The following is a 19,654-nucleotide window of genomic DNA, read 5'->3' as shown; positions in this document are numbered from 1 at the left end:
GGGGCTGTTGGGTCTAATAACGGGGTTCTGAGCATCTTCTGGGTCTAATAACGGGGGTTTGAGGGGCTGTTGGGTCTAATAACGGGGTTCTGAGCATCTTCTGGGTCTAATAACGGGGGTTTGAGGGGCTGTTGGGTCTAATAACGGGGTTCTGAGCATCTTCTGGGTCTAATAACGGGGGTTTGAGGGGCTGTTGGGTCTAATAACGGGGTTCTGAGCATCTTCTGGGTCTAATAACGGGGGTTTGAGGGGCTGTTGGGTCTAATAACGGGGTTCTGAGCATCTTCTGGGTCTAATAACGGGGGTTTGAGGGGCTGTTGGGTCTAATAACGGGGTTCTGAGCATCTTCTGGGTCTAATAACGGGGGTTTGAGGGGCTGTTGGGTCTAATAACGGGGTTCTGAGCATCTTCTGGGTCTAATAACGGGGGTTTGAGGGGCTGTTGGGTCTAATAACGGGGTTCTGAGCATCTTCTGGGTCTAATACCGGGGGTTTGAGGGGCTGTTGGGTCTAATAACGGGGTTCTGAGCATCTTCTGGGTCTAATACCGGGGGTTTGAGGGGCTGTTGGGTCTAATAATGGGGTTCTGAGCATCTTCTGGGTCTAATAACGGGGGTTTGAGGGGCTGTTGGGTCTAATAATGGGGTTCTGAGTATCCTTTGGGGCTATTAATGGGGTTCTGAGCATCCCCTGAGTCTAATAACGGGGTTTTGAGGATCTATTGGGCCTAATAACGAGGTCTTGATTATCTATTGGGGCTGTTAATGGGGTCCTGAGCATCCCTTGGGGCTATTAATGGGGTTCTGAGCACACCCTGGGTCTAATAACGGGGTTTTGAGGGTCTATTGGGTCTAATAATGGGGTTCTGAGTATCCCTTGGGGCTATTAATGGGGTTCTGAGCACACCCTGGGTCTAATAACGGGGTTTTGAGGGTCTATTGGGTCTAATAATGGGGTTCTGAGTATCCCTTGGGGCTATTAATGGGGTTGTGGGCATCCCCCGGTGCTACTAATGAGGTTTTGAGCATCTACTAGGTCTAATAACGGGGTTCTGAGCCTTTATTTGGTCTAATAACGAGGTCTTGATTATCTACTGGGGCTGTTAACGGGGTCCTGACCGTCGCTTGGGGCTATTAATGGGGTTTTGAGCATCTATTAGGTTTAATAAAGGGGTTCTGGGTCTCCCCTGGGGCTAATAACGGGGTCTTGAGCATCCTGAGGGTCTAATAATGGGGTTCTGGGCATCTATTTGGTTTCATAATGAGGTTTTAAGCATTTATTTAGTCTAATAACGGGCTCCTGAGCATCCTTTGGGGCTATTAATGGGGTTTTGAGCATTTATTTGGTCTAATAATGGGGTCTTGAGCATCTACTTGGTCTAATAACGGGGTCTTGAGCATCTATTGGGTCTAATAACGAGGTTTTGAGGATCAATTGGGTCTAATATTGAGGTTTTGAGGATCTATTTGGTCTAATAACGAGGTTTTGAGGATCTATTGGGTCTAATATTGAGGTTTTGGGGATCTATTGGGTCTAATAACGAGGTTTTGAGGATCAATTGGGTCTAATATTGAGGTTTTGAGGATCTATTTGGTCTAATAACGAGGTTTTGAGGATCTATTGGGTCTAATATTGAGGTTTTGGGGATCTATTGGGTCTAATAACGAGGTTTTGAGGATCTATTGGGTCTAATAACGGGGTTCTGGGTGTCCTCTGGTGCTAATAATGGGGTTTTGAGTGGCCCTTGGGGCTATTAATGGGGTTCTGAGCATCCATTGGGGCTATTAACGGGGTTTTCAGTGTTTATTAGGACTAATAACGGGGTTCTGGGTGTCCTCTGGTGCTCATAACGAGGTTTTGACCGTTTATCGGGTCTAATAACGAGGTTCTGGGGGTCCCATGGCTCTATTAACGGGGATTTTTAGCACCTATAGGGTCTAATAACGGGGTTCTGAACATCCCTTGGGGCTAATAATGAGGTCCTGGGTGGCTAATAATGGGGTCCTCCCAGTCCTCCCAGTCCTCCCAGTCTCCCCCACCCCTCCCAGTCCTTCCCAGTTCCCCCCAGTCCTTCCCAGTTCCCCCCAGTCCCTCCCAGTTCCCCCCCAGTGATCCCAGTTCCCCCCAGTCCCTCCGAGTTCTCCCCCAGTGATCCCAGTTCCCCCCAGTCCCTCCCAGTCCCTCCCAGTCTCGCCCAATCCCCTCTCACTCATTCCAAGTTCCCCCCAGTCCCTCCCAGTTCCCCCCCAGTGATCCCAGTTCCCCCCAGTCCCTCTCAGTTCCCCCGCAGTGATCCCAGTTGCCCCCAGTCCCTCCCAGTCCCTCTCAGTCTCCCCCAGTGATCCCAGTTCCCCCCAGTCCCTCCCAGTCCCTCCCAGTCTCCCCCGATCCCCTCCCAGTCCTTCCCAGTTCCCCCCAGTCCCTCCCAGTCCCCTCCCAGTCCCTCCCAGTGCTCCCAGTACCTGGCGGGAGGGGCAGCAGCAGCAGCAGGGTGGTGGGGAGGGCGGCGGCCACCGGCCTCATGGCGGGGACTGGGGGACGCGGAGGGTGACCCCAGTGTCCCCAGTGTCCCCTCCCAGTATCCTCTTCCCAGTGTCCCCCAGTGTCCCCAGTGTCCCCTATTGTCCCTGTCCCCCCATTGTCCCCAGTGTCCCCAGTGTCCCCAGTGTCCCCTATTGTCCCTGTCCCATCATTGTCCCCAGTGTCCCCAGTGTCCCCTATTGTCCCTGTCCCACCATTGTCCCCAGTATCCCCAGTGTCCCCAGTGTCCCCTATTGTCCCTGTCCCCCCTTGTCCTCCCTTGTCCCCATTGTCCCCAGTGTCCCCAGTGTCCCCTATTGTCCCCTACTGTCCCTGTCCCCCCATTGTCCCCCAGTGTTCCCTATTGTCCCTGTCCCACCATTGTCCCCAGTGTCCCCAGTGTCCCCAGTGTCCCCTATTGTCCCTGTCCCCCCTTGTCCTCCCTTGTCCCCATTGTCCCCAGTGTCCCCAGTGTCCCCTATTGTCCCCTACTGTCCCTGTCCCCCCATTGTCCCCCAGTGTCCCCTATTGTCCCTGTCCCACCATTGTCCCCAGTGTCCCCAGTGTCCCCAGTGTCCCCTATTGTCCCTGTCCCCCCTTGTCCCCCCTTGTCCCCGTTGTCCCCAGTGTCCCCTATTGTCCCCTACTGTCCCTGTCCCCCCATTGTCCCCAGTGTCCCCAGTGTCCCCCTCATCCCTGTCCCCACCTTGTCCCCCAGTGTCCCCAGTGTCCCCTATTGTCCCTGTCCCCCCTTGTCCCCCCTTGTCCCCATTGTCCCCAGTGTCCCCAGTGTCCCCTATTGTCCCCTACTGTCCCTGTCCCCCCATTGTCCCCCAGTGTCCCCTATTGTCCCTGTCCCACCATTGTCCCCAGTATCCCCAGTGTCCCCAGTGTCCCCTATTGTCCCTGTCCTCCCATTGTCCCCCAGCATCCCCAGTATCCCCCTTGTCCCTGTCCCCACCTTGTCCCCCAGTGTCCCCAGTGTCCCCTATTGTCCCTGTCCCCTCCTTGTCCCCAGTGTCCCCAGTTGTCCCTGTCCCCCCATTGTCCCCATTGTCCCCACTGTCCCCCTCATCCCTGTCCCCCCATTGTCCCCACTGTCCCCAGTGCCCCCTATTGTCCCTGTCCCCCCATTGTCCCCAGCGTCCCCAGTATCCCCCTCGTCCCTGTCCCCATCTTGTCCCCCAGTGTCCCCAGTGCCCCCTATTGTCCCTGTCCCCCCGTCCCCATTGTCCCCCCCGTCCCCATTGTCCCCTCTCCCTCTCCCCCCCCCTCCATCACTGTCCCCCATTGTCCCCATTGTCCCCAGCGCCTGACGGTCCCAGGCGGTGCCGGGGGACGGGTGACAACACCACGCACGGCCCCTCCACCCCCCACCCCCATCCCCCCAGACCCCTGGGTGCCCCCCCCGGACCTCTGGGTGCCCCCCCGAACCCCTGGGTGCCCCCCCCAGACCCCTGGGTGCCCCCCCGAACCCCTGGGAGCCCCCCCCGGACCTCTGGGTGCCCCCCCGAACCCCTGGGTGCCACCCCCCGGACCTCTGGGTGCCCCCCCGGACCTCTGGGTGCCCCCTGGACCCGTGGGTGCCCCCCCCGGATCTCTGGGTGCCCCCTGGACCCCCGAGTGCCCCCCCCGAACCCCTGGGTGCCCCCCCCCGGACCTCTGGGTGCCCCCCCCGGATCTCTGGGTGCCCCCTGGACCCCTGGGTGCCCCCCCCGAACCCCTGGGTGCCCCCCCCGGATCTCTGGGTGCCCCCTGGACCCCTGGGTGCCCCCCCGAAACCCTGGGTGCCCCCCCCGGATCTCTGTGTGCCCCCTGGACCCCTGGGTGCCCCCCCCGGATCTCTGGGTGCCCCCTGGACCCCTGGGTGCCCCCCCGAAACCCTGGGTGCCCCCCCCGGACCTCTGGGTGCCCCCTGGACCCCTGGGTGCCCCCCCCGAACCCCTGGGTGCCCCCTGGACCCCTGGGTGCCCCCCCGGATCTCTGGGTGCCCCCTGGACCCCTGGGTGCCCCCCCCAGACCCCTGGGTGCCCCCCCCGGATCTCTGGGTGCCCCCCCCGGATCTCTGGGTGCCCCCTGGACCCCTGGGTGCCCCCCCCAGACTCCTGGGTGCCCCCCCCCGGATCTCTGGGTGCCCCCCGAACCCCTGGGTGCCCCCCCCCGGACCTCTGGGTGCCCCCCCGAGACGCCAGGGTCCCCCCCCCCACGCTGCCATCGGACGAATTCCTGACGCGCCGGTGTCACCCCCACGGCCCCAGGGGACAAAGGGACCCTCTGTGTGTCCCCCCCCCCCCCCCCCCACGCCTGGGCCCCCCCATGGGACACACAGGCCCCATTGAGGCCCCCCAAGATGGGGGGACCCAAGGTTTTTGGGGGGGCACCCAGGCGGCCGGAGGGGACCCAGGCATTTGGAGGGGGGACCCAGGAGTTTGGGGGGACCCAAGAGTTTGGGGGCACCCAGAGAAGGGACCCAGGCCTCTGGGGGGGGACCCAGGAGTTTGGGGGGGCACCCAGGCATCTGGGGGGGGGGACGACCCAGGAGTTTGGGGGGACCCAGGAGTTTGGGGGGGCACCCAGGTATCTGGGGGGGAACACCCAGGCATTTGGGGGGGGACCCAGGATTTTGGGGGGGACCCAGGGTTTTGGGGGGGGCACCCAGGCGGCCGGAGGGGACCCAGGCATTTGGGGGGGACCCAGGAGTTTGGGGGCACCCAGGCATTTGGGGGGGACCCAGGTGTTTGGGGGGGACACCCAGGGTTTTGGGGGGGCACCCAGGCGGCCGGAGGGGACCCAGGCATTTGGGGGGGACCCAGGAGTTTGGGGGCACCCAGGCATTTGGGGGGGACCCAGGTGTTTGAGGGGGACACCCAGGGTTTTGGGGGGGCACCCAGGCAGCCGGAGGGGACCCAGGCATTTGGGGGGGACCCAGGAGTTTGGGGGCACCCAGGCATTTGGGGGGGACCCAGGTGTTTGAGGGGGACACCCAGGCATTTGGGGGGGACCCAGGTGTTTGAGGGGGACACCCAGGGTTTTGGGGGGGCACCCAGGCAGCCGGAGGGGACCCAGGCATTTGGGGGGGACCCAGGAGTTTGGGGGCACCCAGGCATTTGGGGGGGACCCAGGAATTTGGGGGGACCCAGGCGTTGAGGGGGCACCCAGGCATTTGGGGGGGACCCAGGAATTTGGGGGGGACCCAAGCGTTGAGGGGGCACCCAGGCATCTGGGGGGGACCCAGGTGTTTGGGGGGCACCCAGGGGTCCGAGGGGGGGGACCCAGGTATTTGGGGGGGGCACCCATGTGTTTGGGGGGGGGACCCAGGCCCCTGGGGGGGGGGGTGTCCCAGGGGTTTAAGGGGGGGACCCAGGAGTTTGGGGGGCACCCAGGCATCCGTGGCTGGTGGCCACTGGGACGCCGGAGGGGGGGGGGGGGGGGGGCAGGGCCCCCGGACGCCTGGGTCCCCTCGGAGCCTGGCGCTGCCACCGAAGCCACAAGGGGACATTTGTCCCCAAGACAGGGTGATGTCATCACGGGGGGGGGGGGGGGACACTGGGACACCTGGGTGCCCTGGGCCACCACTACTGGGGGGGGGGGGCTTCTGGTCACCCCTTGGGGGGACCCAGGTGTTTGGGGGGGTCTGGGGCGTCATGACCCCATGGGGACCCTTGGGGACGGAGGAATTGGGGGGGGACCCAGGCTTTTGGGGGGGTCAGGGGGGTCAGGACCCCATGGGGACCCTTGGGGACTGAGGAATGGGGGGGGGACCCAGGCGTCTGGGGGGGTCTGGGGGGTCATGACCCCATGGGGACCCTTGGGGACCGAGGAATTGGGGGGGACCCAGGCGTTTGGGGGGGACCCAGGCGTTTGGGGGGGTTGGGGGGGTCAGGACCCCATAGGGACCAAGGAATCGGGGGGGGACCCAGGCGTTTGGGGGGGTCGGGGGGGGTCATGACCCCACGGGGACCCTTAGGGACTGAGGAATTGGGGGGGGACCCAGGCGTCTGGGGGGGTCTGGGGGGGTCATGACCCCATGGGGACCCTTGGGGACCGAGGAATTGGGGGGGACCCAGGCGTTTGGGGGGGTCTGGGGGGGTCATGACCCCACGGGGACCCTTAGGGACTGAGGAATTGGGGGGGGACCCAGGCGTTTGGGGGGGTCTGGGGGGGTCACGACCCCACGGGGACCCTTGGGGACCAAGGAATTGGGGGGGGACCCAGGCGTTTGGGGGGTCTGGGGGGGTCACGACCCCATGGGGACCCTTGGGAACCGAGGCATTGGGGGGGGACGACCCAGGCATTTGGGGGGGCCCCAGGCATCCGGGGACCCCCATCAAACCTCCCAGCACCCCCAAAGTGACCCAGGCATCTGGGGACCCCCCCCCCCACTACTCACCCACTGTGGGGTGGGTGCCCCAAGGAGGGACCCAGACGTCCGGGCGGTGACGGGGGGCCGCGGGTGAGGGTGGGGGTGAACGGCCGCGAATATGTACTGGGGGGGGCGGGGGGGGGGGGGGTGGGGTGAGGGTGGGGGTGGGGGGCAGGGCCACCCTGGACGCTTGGGTCCCGCCCGGAGGCCTGGGTCCCCCCCCACCCTTCCCTTGTCTGGGTCCCCCACACTGGGGCTGGGGGACCCTCTGGCCCGGATGCCTGGGTCCCCCCCCAAATCCCTGGGTGCCCCCCAAATGCCTGGGTACCCCCCCGGACACCTGGGTCCACTCAAATCCTTGGGGGGGTCCCCCCCAAACCCCTGGATCCCCCCCAGATCCTGGGTCCTCCTAAATCCTTGGGTCCCCCCCCAGACAACTGGGTTCCCCCAAATCCCTGGGTCCCCCCCAAATCTCTTGTTGTCCCCCAAATCCCTGGGTCCCCCCAAACCCCTGGGTGTCCCCAAACCCCTGGGTCCCCCCCAAATCCCCGGGTTCCCCCCAACTCCTGGGTCCCCTCCGGGACACCTGGGTGCACCCCAAACTCCTGGGTACCCCCAAGCCCCTGGGTCCCCCCCAAACCCCTGGGTGCCCCCAAACCCCTGGGTCCCCCCCGCCCCGAACCCCTGGGTCCCCCCCAAACGCCTGCGTCCCCCTCTCCCCGCCCCGCCCCGCCCCGCCCGGGGCCTTTAAACCCCGCCTCCCCTCCGGCAGCCACGCCCTCCCGCTTTGGCCCCGCCCTCAGGACCGAACCACTTCGTGGCGGGGGGGGGGAGCGCTGTGGCCCTCCCCTTCAACACCCCTTCCAGGCTTCGGGGGGGGTTAATGGGGATGTGGGGGGGCTCAAGACCCCCCCCCCAGAGAGGAGTGGGCGGGATTTGCACCCCTTTTCCTCCCTTTTCCCCCCATTTTCCCCACCCTTGTCCCCCCCCCCCCCCCGCGCCGCCGCAATGGTCGCGCCCTCACCTGCCCGGAGTGGGCGTGGCCTCACAGGCACCTGGGCGAAACCACCGCGGTGGGGGGCGCCGGGGAGGGGGAGGGGGCGGGTCCTTCCCCCTCCACCCCTCCCCCTTAATGACCCCGCCCAGGTGGAGCGGGGGGCGTGGCCGGGAGCCGGGCGAGGGAGGGAGTGGGCGGGGCCAGGTGTGCCCGGCCCCGCCCACACCTGCCGCCGCCATCATGGCCGCCGTCATGGCCGCGCTGCTGGCGCTGCTGGGTGGGCTCGGGGTGTAATTAAAGGGCTGGGGGGTTAATTAGGGGGCTAATTAAGGGTCCGGGGGGTAATTAAGGTGCTGGGGGGGTGGAATTAGGGGCTGGGGGGGGTAATTGGGGGAGCAGCGCGGGTCCTGGGGGGTAATTAAGGGGCTGGGGGGTAATTGGGGGGGTAATTAAAGGCCTGGGGGGTAATTAAAGAGTAATTAGGGGGGTCGAGGGTAATTAAGGGGGTAATTACGGATCTTGGGAGGGAATTGAGGGAGTAATTAGGGGCTGGGGGTCTCTGGGGAGTAATTGGGGGGGGCAAAGGGGGTCCTGGGGGATAATTAGGAGCCTGGGGGTTAATTCAAGGGGTAGTTAGGGGGCTTGGGAGTAATTAAGGGGGTAATTAGTGGTTTGGGGGGTAACTAATGAGGTAATTAAGGATCTTGGGGGGAATTGAGGGGGTAATTAGGGGCTGGGGGGAGTCTGGGGGGTGATGGGGGGGGCAGAGGGGGGTCCTGGGGGGTAATTAATGCCCTGGGGGGTAATTGGAGAACTAATTAAAGGCCTGGGGGTAATTAAGGGCATAATTAAGGGCTTCTGTGCTAATTGGGGGGTAATTAAGGCCCTGGGAGTAATTGGGGGGATAATTAGTAGCCTGGGTGGGAATTGAGGGGGGGGCTCGGGGGGGGGGGGAGGCTGGGGGTAATTAGCAGCCTGGGGGGTAATTGGAGGAGTAATTAGGGGGTTTGGGGGTAATTAAGAGGGTAATTAGAGATGGGGGGGGCTCTGGGGGGTAGTTGAGAGGGTAATTAAGGGGGTAATTAAGAAGCTCGAGAAGTAATTAAGTGCCTGGGGGTTAATTGGGGGGTAATTAAGGCCCTGGGGGCAATTAAGAAGGGGTAATTAAGGGGCTGGGGGGGGCAATTGGGGGGTGACAGGTCCTGGGGGGTGACAGGGGGGTGACAGGGACCAGGGAGGGGTGACAGGAGCCAGGGGGGTGACGGGGGGGTGACAGGAGGTGACAAGGGGTGACAGGGGGGTGACAGGGGGGTGACAGGGACCAGGGAGGGGTGACAGGAGCCAGGGGGGTGACGGGGGGGTGACAGGAGGTGACAAGGGGTGACGGGGGGTGACGGGGGGTGACAGGAGCTGAGGGGGTGACAGAGGGTGACGGGGTGGTGACAGGAGGTGACAAGGGGTGACAGGGGGGTGACAGGGGGGTGACAGGAGCTGAGGGGGTGACAGAGGGTGACAGGAGGTGACAAGGGGTGACAGGGGGGTGACAGAAGCTGAGGGGGTGACAAAAGGTGACAGAGGGTGACAGGAGGTGACAAGGGGTGACAGGGGGGTGACAGGGACCAGGGAGAGGTGACAGGGGGGTGACAGGAGCTGAGAGGGTGACAGAAGGTGACAGAGGGTGACAGGGATTGGAGGGGGTGACAGGGACCAGGGCGGGGTGACAGGGGGGTGACAGGGACCAGGGGAGGTGACAGGGGGGTGACAGGAGCTGAGGGGGTGACAGAAGGTGACAGAGGGTGACAGGAGGTGACAAGGGGTGACAGGGTGGTGACAGGGACTGGGGGGAGGTGACGGGGGTGACAGGAGCTGAGGGGGTGACAGAAGGTGACAGAAGGTGACAAGGGGTGGCAGGGGTGACAGGGATTGGAGGGGGTGACAGGGACCAGGGTGGGGTGACAGGGACCAAGGGGAGGTGACAGGAGGTGACAGGGGTGACAAGAGCTGGGGTTGAGGTGACAGGGGGTGACAGGTCCCAGAGGGGTGACAGGGACCAGGGGGAGGTGACAAGAGGTGACAGGGGTGACAAGAGCTGGGGTTGAGGTGACAGGGGGTGACAGGTCCCAGAGGGGTGACAGGGACCAAGGGGAGGTGACAGGAGGTGACAGGGGTGACAAGAGCTGGGGTTGAGGTGACAGGGGGTGACAGGTCCCAGAGGGGTGACAGGGACCAGGGGGAGGTGACAGGAGGTGACAGGGGTGACAAGAGCTGGGGTTGAGGTGACAGGGGGTGACAGGTCCCAGAGGGGTGACAGGGACCAGGGGGAGGTGACAGGAGGTGACAGGGGTGACAAAAGCTAGGGTTGAGGTGACAGGGGGTGACAGGTCCCAGAGGGGTGACAGGGACCAGGGGGAGGTGACAAGAAGGTGACAGGAGGGTGGCAGGACCAGGGGGAGGTGACGGGGAGGGGTGACAGGGGGGTGACAGCAGGCGAAAGGGAGTTGACAAGGGGGTGACGGGGGGGGGAGGTGACAACAAGATGCCACTCCCCACCTAACAGGTTGTCGATGTCACCCCCCCCCCCCAGCCCCTGTCACCCCCTTACAGGTGACAGTGACAGACCCCCGGACGGTGGCCCTGCTCTTCCAACCTGTCCTGCTCCGGTGTCACTACCAGACGGTGGCCCTCGACCCCCCCATTGTCACCTGGAAGTACAAATCCTTTTGTCCCACCCCACAAGGGGACAACGGGATTGTCACCTCCCCCGGGGACGTCCCCGATGTCACCTCACCCTGCCCGGATACTGCCCGTACCGTCCGGATCGTGGCCACCAAGCAGGGTGGCATTGTCACCCTCGGGGACTTCTACAGAGGACGCAGTGTCACCATCTTGGGAGGTGGGGACATCGGGGACGTTGGGGGCGGGTGACAAGGTGTCACCAAGGTCGGGGGGGGGGGGATGTCACAAGGGTGTCACAGGGGTTTGGGAGGACCCCCAGGGGTGTCAGCGGGGTTGGGGACAATGTCACCAGCGTGTCACCGGGGTCTGGAGGGGACTTTGGGGGTGTCACAGGGGTCTGGGGAGGACCCCAGGGGTGTCACTGGGTGTCACCGGCGTCTGGGGGGACCCCAGGGGTGTCACCAGGATCTGGGGGGACCCCAGGGACATGAGAGGGGACACGGGGGGGACCCCAGGGATGTCACCGGGGTGTCACAGGGGTGTGCGGGGACCCCAGGGGTGTCACTGGGTGTCACCAGGGTGTCACCGGGTGTCATGGAGGACCCCAGGGACAGAAGGGGGGGACCCCAGGGGTGTCACCAGGGACGTCACCAGGATCTGGGGGACCCCAGGGGTGTCACCGGGGTGTCACCGGGGTCTGGGGAGGACCCTAGGGGTGTCACTGGGTGTCACCAGGGTGTCACCGGGTGTCATGGAGGACCCCAGGGACGGGGGGGGGACCCCAGGGGTGTCACCAGGGACGTCACCAGGATCTGGGGGACCCCAGGGATGTCACCGGGGTGTCACGGGGGTGTGGGGGGACCCTAGGGGTGTCACTGGGTGTCACCAGGGTGTCACCAGGTGTCATGGAGGACCCCAGGGACACGGGGGGGGGGACCCCAGGGGTGTCACCAGGGACGTCACCAGGATCTGGGGGACCCCAGGGGTGTCACCGGGGTGTCACGGGGGTGTGGGGGGACCCCAGGGGTGTCACTGGGTGTCACCAGGGTGTCACCGGGTGTCATGGAGGACCCCAGGGACAGAGGGGGGGACCCCAGGGGTGTCACCAGGATCTGGGGGGACCCCAGGGACATGAGAGGGGACACGGGGGGGACCCCAGGGATGTCACCGGGGTGTCACAGGGGTGTGCGGGGACCCCAGGGGTGTCACTGGGTGTCACCAGGGTGTCACCGGGTGTCATGGAGGACCCCAGGGACACGGGGGGGGACCCCAGGGGTGTCACCAGGGACATCACCAGGATCTGGGGGACCCCAGGGGTGTCACCGGGGTGTCACCGGCGTCTGGGGAGGACCCTAGGGGTGTCACTGGGTGTCACCAGGGTGTCACCGGGTGTCATGGAGGACCCCAGGGACACGGGGGGGGACCCCAGGGGTGTCACCAGGGACGTCACCAGGATCTGGGGGACCCCAGGGGTGTCACCGGGGTGTCACCGGGGTCTGGGGAGGACCCTAGGGGTGTCACTGGGTGTCACCAGGGTGTCACCGGGTGTCATGGAGGACCCCAGGGACGGGGGGGGACCCCAGGGATGTCACCGGGGTGTCACAGGGGTGTGCGGGGACCCCAGGGGTGTCACGGGGTGTCACCAGGGTGTCACCGGGTGTCATGGAGGACCCCAGGGACAGAAGGGGGGGACCCCAGGGGTGTCACCAGGGACGTCACCAGGATCTGGGGGACCCCAGGGGTGTCACCAGGGATGTCACCGGGGTCGGGGGTCACCCTGTCACCCGAGGGACCCAGGTGTCCGGGTTTGGCAGGGGCGGAGCTGAGCCTGGGACCGGCGGCGTGGGGTGACAGCGGCGTCTACATCTGCACCGTCACCTCCACTCAGGACCTGGAGGGCAACAACGAGGCCGTGGCTGAACTGGTTGTACTGGGTGAGGCACTGGGAGGCACTGGGAGGGCACTGGGAATGCCACAAGGGGCTCAAGGGGGACTGGGAGGCACTAGGAGGGTACTGGGAGAGATTGGGAGGCGCTGGGAAGGCACTGGGAGGGCACTGGGAGAGATTGGGAAGCACTGGGAGGGCACTGGGACAGACTGGGAATGCCATAAGGGGTTCAAGGGGGACGGGGAGGCACTGGGAGGGCACTAGAAGGGCACTGGGAGGGACTGGGAAGGCACTGGGAGGGCACTGGGAATGCCCCAAGGGGCTCAAGGGGGACTGAGAGGCACCAGGAGGCCACTGGGAATGCCCCAAAGGGCTCAAGGGGGACTGGGAGGCACTGGGAGGGCACTGGGACAGACTGGGAATGCCACAAGGGGTACAAGGGGGACTGGGAGGCACTAGGAAGGCACTGGAAGGGCACTGGCAGGCCACTGGCAGGCACTGGGAGAGCACTGGAAAGGCACTGGGAGGCCACTGGCAGGGACTGGGAGAGCACTGGGAGGCACTGGGAGAGACTGAGCTGTACTGGGAGGGCCTGGTAGAGCACTGGAAGGACTGGGAGAGCACTGGGCCGTACTGGGAAGGACTAGGAGAGCACTGGGAAGGACTGGGCCACACTAGGAGGGACTGGGCCATACTGGGAAGGACTGGGAGACCACTGGGAAGGACTGGGCCATACTGGGAAAGGCTAGGAGAGCACTGGGAAGGACTGGGCCATACTGGGAGGGACTGGGAGCACCCAGACGCCTGGGTCCCCTCTGGGGGAGGGTGGGAGGCGGTGCTGCCCCTGAATGCTTGGGTGCCCCCCCAACTCCTGGGTCCCCCCAAACTCCTGGGTGCCCCCCCCCGGACCCCTGGGTGCCCCCCTGGACCCCTGGGTGCCCCCCCCGGACCCCTGGGTGCCCTGACCCCCCCCCCCGGTGTCCCTTGTGTCCCCCCAGGGTCCCTATCGGAGGCCACCGACCTCTTGCCGGGTGTCGAGCTGGGGACCCTGCCAGGTACGGACCCAGGGGTCCGGGGGGGCACCCAGGGGTCCAGGGGGGCACCCAGGGGTCCGGGGGGGCACCCAGGGGTCCGGGGCGACACCCAGGAGTCGTGGAGGGGGCACCCAGGAGTTTGGGGGGCACCCAGGGCTCCTGGAGGGGGCACCCAGGGGTCCGAGGGGGGCACCCAGGGGTCTGGGGGGGGCACCCAGGAGTAGTGGAGGGGGTACCCAGGAGTTTGGGGGGCACCCAAGCATCCAGGGGGGGCACCCAGGGGTCTGGGGGGGCACCCAGGAGTCGTGGAGGGGGTACCCAGGAGTTTGGGGGGCACCCAAGCATCCAGGGGGGGCACCCAGGGGTCCAGGGGGGCACCCAGGAGTCCGGGGGGGCACCCAGGAGTAGTGGAGGGGGTACCCAGGAGTTTGGGGGGCACCCAAGCATCCAGGGGGGGCACCCAGGGGTCCGCAGGGGCACCCAGGGGTCTGGGGGGGCACCCAGGGGTCCACGGGGATACCCAGGAGTAGTGGAGGGGGCACCCAGGAGTTTGGGGGGCACCCAAGCATCCAGGGGGGCACCCAGGGCTCCTGGAGGGGGCACCCAGGGGTCTGGGGGGGCACCCAGGAGTCGTGGAGGGGGTACCCAGGAGTTTGGGGGGCACCCAAGCATCCAGGGGGGGCACCCAGGGGTCCACAGGGGCACCCAGGGGTCTGGGGGGGCACCCAGGAGTCGTGGAGGGGGCACCCAGGAGTTTGGGGGGCACCCAAGCATCCAGGGGGGCACCCAGGGGTCCTGGAGGGGGCACCCAGGGGTCCAGGGGGGCACCCAGGAGTCGTGGGGGGGGTACCCAGGAGTTTGGGGGGCACCCAAGCATCCAGGGGGGGCACCCAGGGGTCCTGGAGGGGGCACCCAGGGGTCCGGGGGGGCACCCAGGAGTAGTGGAGGGGGTACCCAGGAGTTTGGGGGGCACCCAAGCATCCAGGGGGGGCACCCAGGGGTCTGGGGGGGCACCCAGGAGTAGTGGAGGGGGTACCCAGGAGTTTGGGGGGCACCCAAGCATCCAGGGGGGGCACCCAGGGGTTTGAGGGGGGCACCCAGGGGTCCGCAGGGGCACCCAGGGGTCTGGGGGGGCACCCAGGAGTTTGGGGGGCACCCAAGCATCCAGAGGGGGCACCCAGGGGTTTGAGGGGGGCACCCAGGGGTCCGGGGGGGCACCCAGGAGTCTGGAGGGGGCACCCAGGGGTCCAGGGGGTCACCTAGGAGCTTGGGGGCACCTGGGAGTTGGGGGGGGGGCATCCAGGGGTCTATGGGGGCACCCAGGCATCTGGGAGGGGTCCCAGGGGGGCACCCAGGTATCTGGGGGGGGGGGGTACCCATGGGATTTAGGGTGGGTGGGGGCCACCCGGACGCCTGGTCCCCCCAAGAATCTATAGAGGGGGGCCTATAGGGTATGGGGGGGGTCTCTGGGGGTCCTATGGGGTGTTTGGGGGGGGCTTGGGGGCCTTGGGGGGGTCTCTGGGGGTCCTATGGGGTGTTGGGGGGGCTTGGGGGTCTTGGGGGGGTCTGGGGGGGTCCTATGGGGTGTTTGGGGGGGTCTTGGGGGTCTTGGGGGGGTCTCTGGGGGTCCTATGGGGTGTTTGGGGGGGGCTTGGGGGGGGTCTCTGGGGGTCCTATGGGGTGTTGGGGGGGGCTTGGGGGTCTTGGGGGGGTCTGGGGGGGTCCTATGGGGTGTTTGGGGGGGGCTTGGGGGTCTTGGGGGGGTCTCTGGGAGTCCTATGGGGAGTTTGGGGGGGCTTGGGGGTCTTGGGGGGGTCTGGGGGGGTCCTATGGGGTGTTTGGGGGGGGCTTGGGGGTCTTTGGGGGTCTCTGGGGGTCCTATGGGGTGTTTGGGGGGGTCTTGGGGGTCTTGGGGGGGTCTCTGGGGGTCCTATGGGGTGTTTGGGGGGGGCTTGGGGGGGTCTCTGGGGGTCCTATGGGGTGTTGGGGGGGGCTTGGGGGTCTTGGGGGGGTCTGGGGGGTCCTATGGGGTGTTTGGGGGGGACTTGGGGGTCTTGGGGGGTCTCTGGGAGTCCTATGGGGAGTTTGGGGGGGGCTTGGGGGTCTTGGGGGGGTCTGGGGGGGTACTATGGGGTGTTTGGGGGGGGCTTGGGGGTCTTTGGGGGTCTCTGGGGGTCCTATGGGGTGTTTGGGGGGGTCTTGGGGGTCTTGGGGGGGTCTCTGGGGGTCCTATGGGGTGTTTGGGGGGGGCTTGGGGGGGTCTCTGGGTGTCCTATGGGGAGTTTGGGGGGGGCTTGGGGGGCTTGGGGGGGTCTGGGGGGTCCTATGGGGTGTTTGGGGGGGACTTGGGGGTCTTGGGGGGTCTCTGGGGGTCCTATGGGGTGTTGGGGGGGGCTTGGGGGTCTTGGGGGGGTCTGGGGGGTCCTATGGGGTGTTTGGGGGGGACTTGGGGGTCTTGGGGGGGTCTCTGGGAGTCCTATGGGGTGTTTGGGGGGGGCTTGGGGGGGTCTCTGGGGGGGTCCTATGGGGTGTTTGGGGGGGCTTGGGGGTCTTGGGGGGGTCTGGGGGGGTCCTATGGAGTGTTTGTGGGGTCTCTGGGGGTCCTATAGAGATTTGGGGGCCACCCGGATGCCTCTGACCCCCCTTTTCTCCCCTGCCCCCCCCCCCCGCCTCCTCCCAGACTGGCTCTTTGTGGTACTGGTGGGCCTGGGGGTGGCACTGGGAGCACTGGTGCTGGGGCTCTGCTGGTGCCAGTGCTGTCCCCACACCTGCTGCTGCTTCCTGCGCTGTCCCTGCTGTCCCCAGCGCTGCTGCTGCCCCGAGGCCCGTGAGTGTCCCCTTGTCCCCGCCCCTGGGGGTACCCCTGGGTCTTTTGGGGTGCATCGGGGTCCCTTGGGGCACCCCTGGGTCCCCTGGGGTCCCCTGGGGTCCCTTGGGGCACGCCTGGGTCCCCTGGGGTGCATTGGGGTCCCTTGGGGCACCCCTGGGTCCCCTACGGTCCCCTGGGGTGTGCTGGGGTCCCCTGGGGTCCCTTGGGGCATCCCTGGGTCACCTGGGGTCCCCTGGGTCATGTCGGGGTCCCCTGGGGTCCCTTGGGGTGCGCCTGGGTCCCCTGGGGTGCATTGGGGTCCCTTGGGGTTCATCGGGGTCCCTTGGGGTACGCCTGGGTCTTTTGGGGTGCATCGGGGTCCCTTGGGGCACCCCTGGGTCCCCTGGGGTCCCCTGGGGTGCACTGGGGTCTCTAGGGGTGCATTGGGGTCCCCTGGAGCACCCCTGGGACCCCTGGGTTTCCTTGGGGCGTGATGGGGTCCTTTTGGGTGCTATGGGGTCTCCTGGGGTGGGGTAGGGTCCCCTGGGTCATGCCGGGGGTCCCTTGGGGTTCATTGGGGTCCCTTGGGGCACCCCTGGGGTCACCTGGGTCATGCTGGGGTCCCCTGGGGTGCGTTGGGGTCCCTTGGGGCACCGCTGGGTTCCCTGGGGTCCCCTGGGCGTGCTGGGGTCCCTTGGGGCGTGATGGGGTCCTCTTGGGTGCTAGGGGGGGTCCCCTGGGGTGCATTGGGGTCCCTTGGGGCACCCCTGGGTCCCTTGGGGTCCCCTGGGTTGGGGTAGGGTGCCTTGGGGTGGGGTAGGGTCCCCTGGAGTGGGGGTCCCGGATGTCTGGGTCCCCCTGGGGGGGGTGTTTGGGTGTGTGGGGGGGTTCACCCGGATGCCTGGGTCCCCCCCCCCCCCCCCAGTGTACCTGGCAGGGAAGGCGGCCACTTCTGGGGGGATGATGGGCGGAGCCTACGGTCCCCCCCCACCCCACTTCGCCCTCCAGACCCTCGGTGAGTGACGCTGGGGACACTGGGTGGGGTGGTGACACCAGTAAGGAGCACTGGTGGCACTGGGGGGGGGTGGGGGTGACACTGAAGTGACACCCCCTCCGATCCCCCCCCCCCCGCCCGCAGCGAGCAGCCACAGCTCCAGGTGCCCCTGCTGCGTGACAGCGACGGCAGCGTCGTGTCAGGTGAGGTCACGGCGTGATTGACAACTGTCAATCATCTGGGAGGGGTTGATTGACAGCTGTCAATCATCTGGGAGGGGTTGATTGACAGCTAGCCATCAACACCCACCACCACCCCCCATTGGGCGCTGGGACGGAGTCCGAAGCTAAGCAGGGTCCAGCCTGTCACCCAGCTGGATGGGTGACCTGTCTGGGCGTTACGCGAGGGGCGGAGCCTGAAGCTTGGCTCCACCCCCTCCGGGATATTGGGGTCCCCCACCCCAATGCCTTGGGTCCCCCCCCCCCAACAGCCCCCCCCGCGCCCCCCCCCACCGTCCTGCGTTACCTGGAGGAGCAAATCGACGCCTTCGAGCCCCGCGGCCGCTACCCCCCCTCGAGGGCAGGTGGGTGCTGGGGGGTGGGGGGCAATTAACCCCCCCCAGGGGTTATTTACCCCCCCCCCGGGGCATTAACACCCCCCCCCCCCCAATTTGCCCCTCAGCACCCCCCCCCAGTGACATCAGCTCCCTCCACGAAGCCCCCAACGCCTGGGTCCCCATGGACGCCCCCCGTCCCCCTCCACCCCCCCCAAGGGGCGCTGGCGCTCGGCCGAGGTTTTGGGGGGATCCGGGGGGGGGTCACCCCCCCCCATCCCGTCCCGTTCTCGTTCCCGTGACGATCTCTTGGGGGGGGCTGAGCCCCTCCCCCGACGGCCGGCCGGACCCCCCCGGCGCCTCCGTAAGGTGAGGGGGGGGGGGGCAGGGGGGGATCGGGGTGGGTCCCTGGGGGTCCTGGGGGGTGTTTGGGGGGGCTCTAAGGGGCATTGGAAGGTTTGGGGGGGGGCTCTGGGGGGCCTATGGGGAGTTTGGGGGGGGGTTGGGGGTCTTTGGGGGGGTCTCTGGGGGTCCAATGGGGAGTTTGGGGGGGCTTGGGGGTATTGGGGGGGGTCTCTGGGATCCTATGGGGAGTTTGGGGGGACTTGGGGGTTTTGGGGGCGTCTCTGGGGGTCTAGGGGGAGTTTGGGGGGGGCTTGGGGGGTATTGGGGGGGTCTCTGGGGGTCCTGTGGGGGGCTTGGGGGGGCTTGGGGATTTTGGGGGGTCTCTGGGGATCCTATGGGGAGTTTGGGGGGGGCTTGGGCGTCTTTGGGGGGGCTCTGGGGGTCCTATGGGGGGCTTGGGGGGGACTTGGGGGTATTGGGGGGGGTCTCTGGGGTTCCTATGGGGTGTTTGGGGGGGCTTGGGGGTATTGGGGGGGGTCTCTGGGGGTCCTATGGGGTGTTTGGGGGGGGCTTGGGGGTATTGGGGGGGTCTCTGAGGTCCTATGGGGAGTTTGGGGGGGGCTTGGGGGTCTTTGGGGGGGTCTCTGGGGGTAGTATGGGGGCTTGGGGGGCTTGGGGATTTTGGGGGGGTCTCTGGGGGTCCTATGGGGAGTTTGGGGGAGGCTTGGGGGTTTTGGGGGGGGTCTCTGGGGGGTCCTGTGGGGTGTTTGGGGGGGCGTGGGGGTATTGAGGGGGTCTGGGGGGGGTCCTATGGGGTATTTGGGGTGGGCTTGGGGGTCTTTGGGGGGGGTCTGGGAGGTATTTGGGGGTGTCCTTGGGATATTTGGGGGGTCTGGGGGGGGGCTTGGGGGAGCCTGGGAGTATTTGGGGGGGGTCCCTGGGGGTCTCCCCCCTCTGGACCCCCCCCAAACCCCCCATGTGTCTCCCCCCCCCCCCCAGCACGACGCCCTGAGCCGTGAGAGCCTGGTGGTGTGACTGCCCCTCCCCCCCCCCGAGGCTGTTTTTGGGGCCATTTGGGGTTTTTTGGGGGGCCTTTTTTTATTGGGGGGGGGGGTGCCCCTCCCCCGCTCACGATTTGAAGCCAAATAAAGGTTTTTTAGAGAAAAATTAATGGAGGGGGGGGTAGGGCTGGTTTTGGGGGATCCCTGAGGGGTTTTGGGGGGGTCCCTGAGGTATTTTGGGGGTCCCTGAGGGGTTTTGGGGGGTCCCTGAGGTATTTTGGGGGTCCCTGAGGGGTTTTGGGGGGTCCCTGAGGTATTTCGGGGGTCCCTGAGGGGTTTTGGGGGGTCCCTGAGGTATTTTGGGGACCCTTGAGGGGTTTTGGGGGTTTCCGGGGGGGTCCCTGAGGTATTTCGGGGGTCCCTGAGGGGTTTTGGGGGGTCCCTGAGGTATTTCGGGGGTCCCTGAGGGGTTTTG

General features: G+C 66.3%; 1 protein-coding gene across 1 annotated transcript; it reads left to right on the top strand.

Moving 5' to 3' along the window:
• The first annotated feature begins 8,014 nt into the window (after positions 1-8,014).
• On the top strand, positions 8,015-17,892 carry LOC142074374 (lipolysis-stimulated lipoprotein receptor-like). The gene is made up of 6 exons (XM_075134973.1): positions 8,015-8,156; positions 10,464-10,772; positions 12,370-12,489; positions 16,158-16,304; positions 17,212-17,301; positions 17,771-17,892. Exons 1-6 carry the CDS (start codon positions 8,015-8,017, stop codon positions 17,890-17,892), a joined length of 930 nt encoding a protein of 309 aa, XP_074991074.1.
• The last annotated feature ends 1,762 nt before the right edge of the window (positions 17,893-19,654 follow it).

This window comes from Calonectris borealis, chromosome 35 (genome assembly GCF_964195595.1).
Source record: "Calonectris borealis chromosome 35, bCalBor7.hap1.2, whole genome shotgun sequence".
Taxonomy (NCBI): domain Eukaryota; kingdom Metazoa; phylum Chordata; class Aves; order Procellariiformes; family Procellariidae; genus Calonectris; species Calonectris borealis.
This window is presented reverse-complemented; position numbering and strand designations above follow the sequence as displayed.

Excerpts from the sequence above, each read along its gene's own strand:
- LOC142074374 (XM_075134973.1), top strand. The coding sequence starts at position 8,015 with ATGACCCCGCCCAGGTGGAGCGGGGGGCGTGGCCGGGAGCCGGGCGAG. Across the intron at positions 8,157-10,463 it reads CGCGCTGCTGGCGCTGCTGG|CCCCTGTCACCCCCTTACAG; the intron begins GTGGGCTCGGGG and ends CCCCCCCCCCAG. Across the intron at positions 12,490-16,157 it reads GGCTGAACTGGTTGTACTGG|ACTGGCTCTTTGTGGTACTG; the intron begins GTGAGGCACTGG and ends GCCTCCTCCCAG.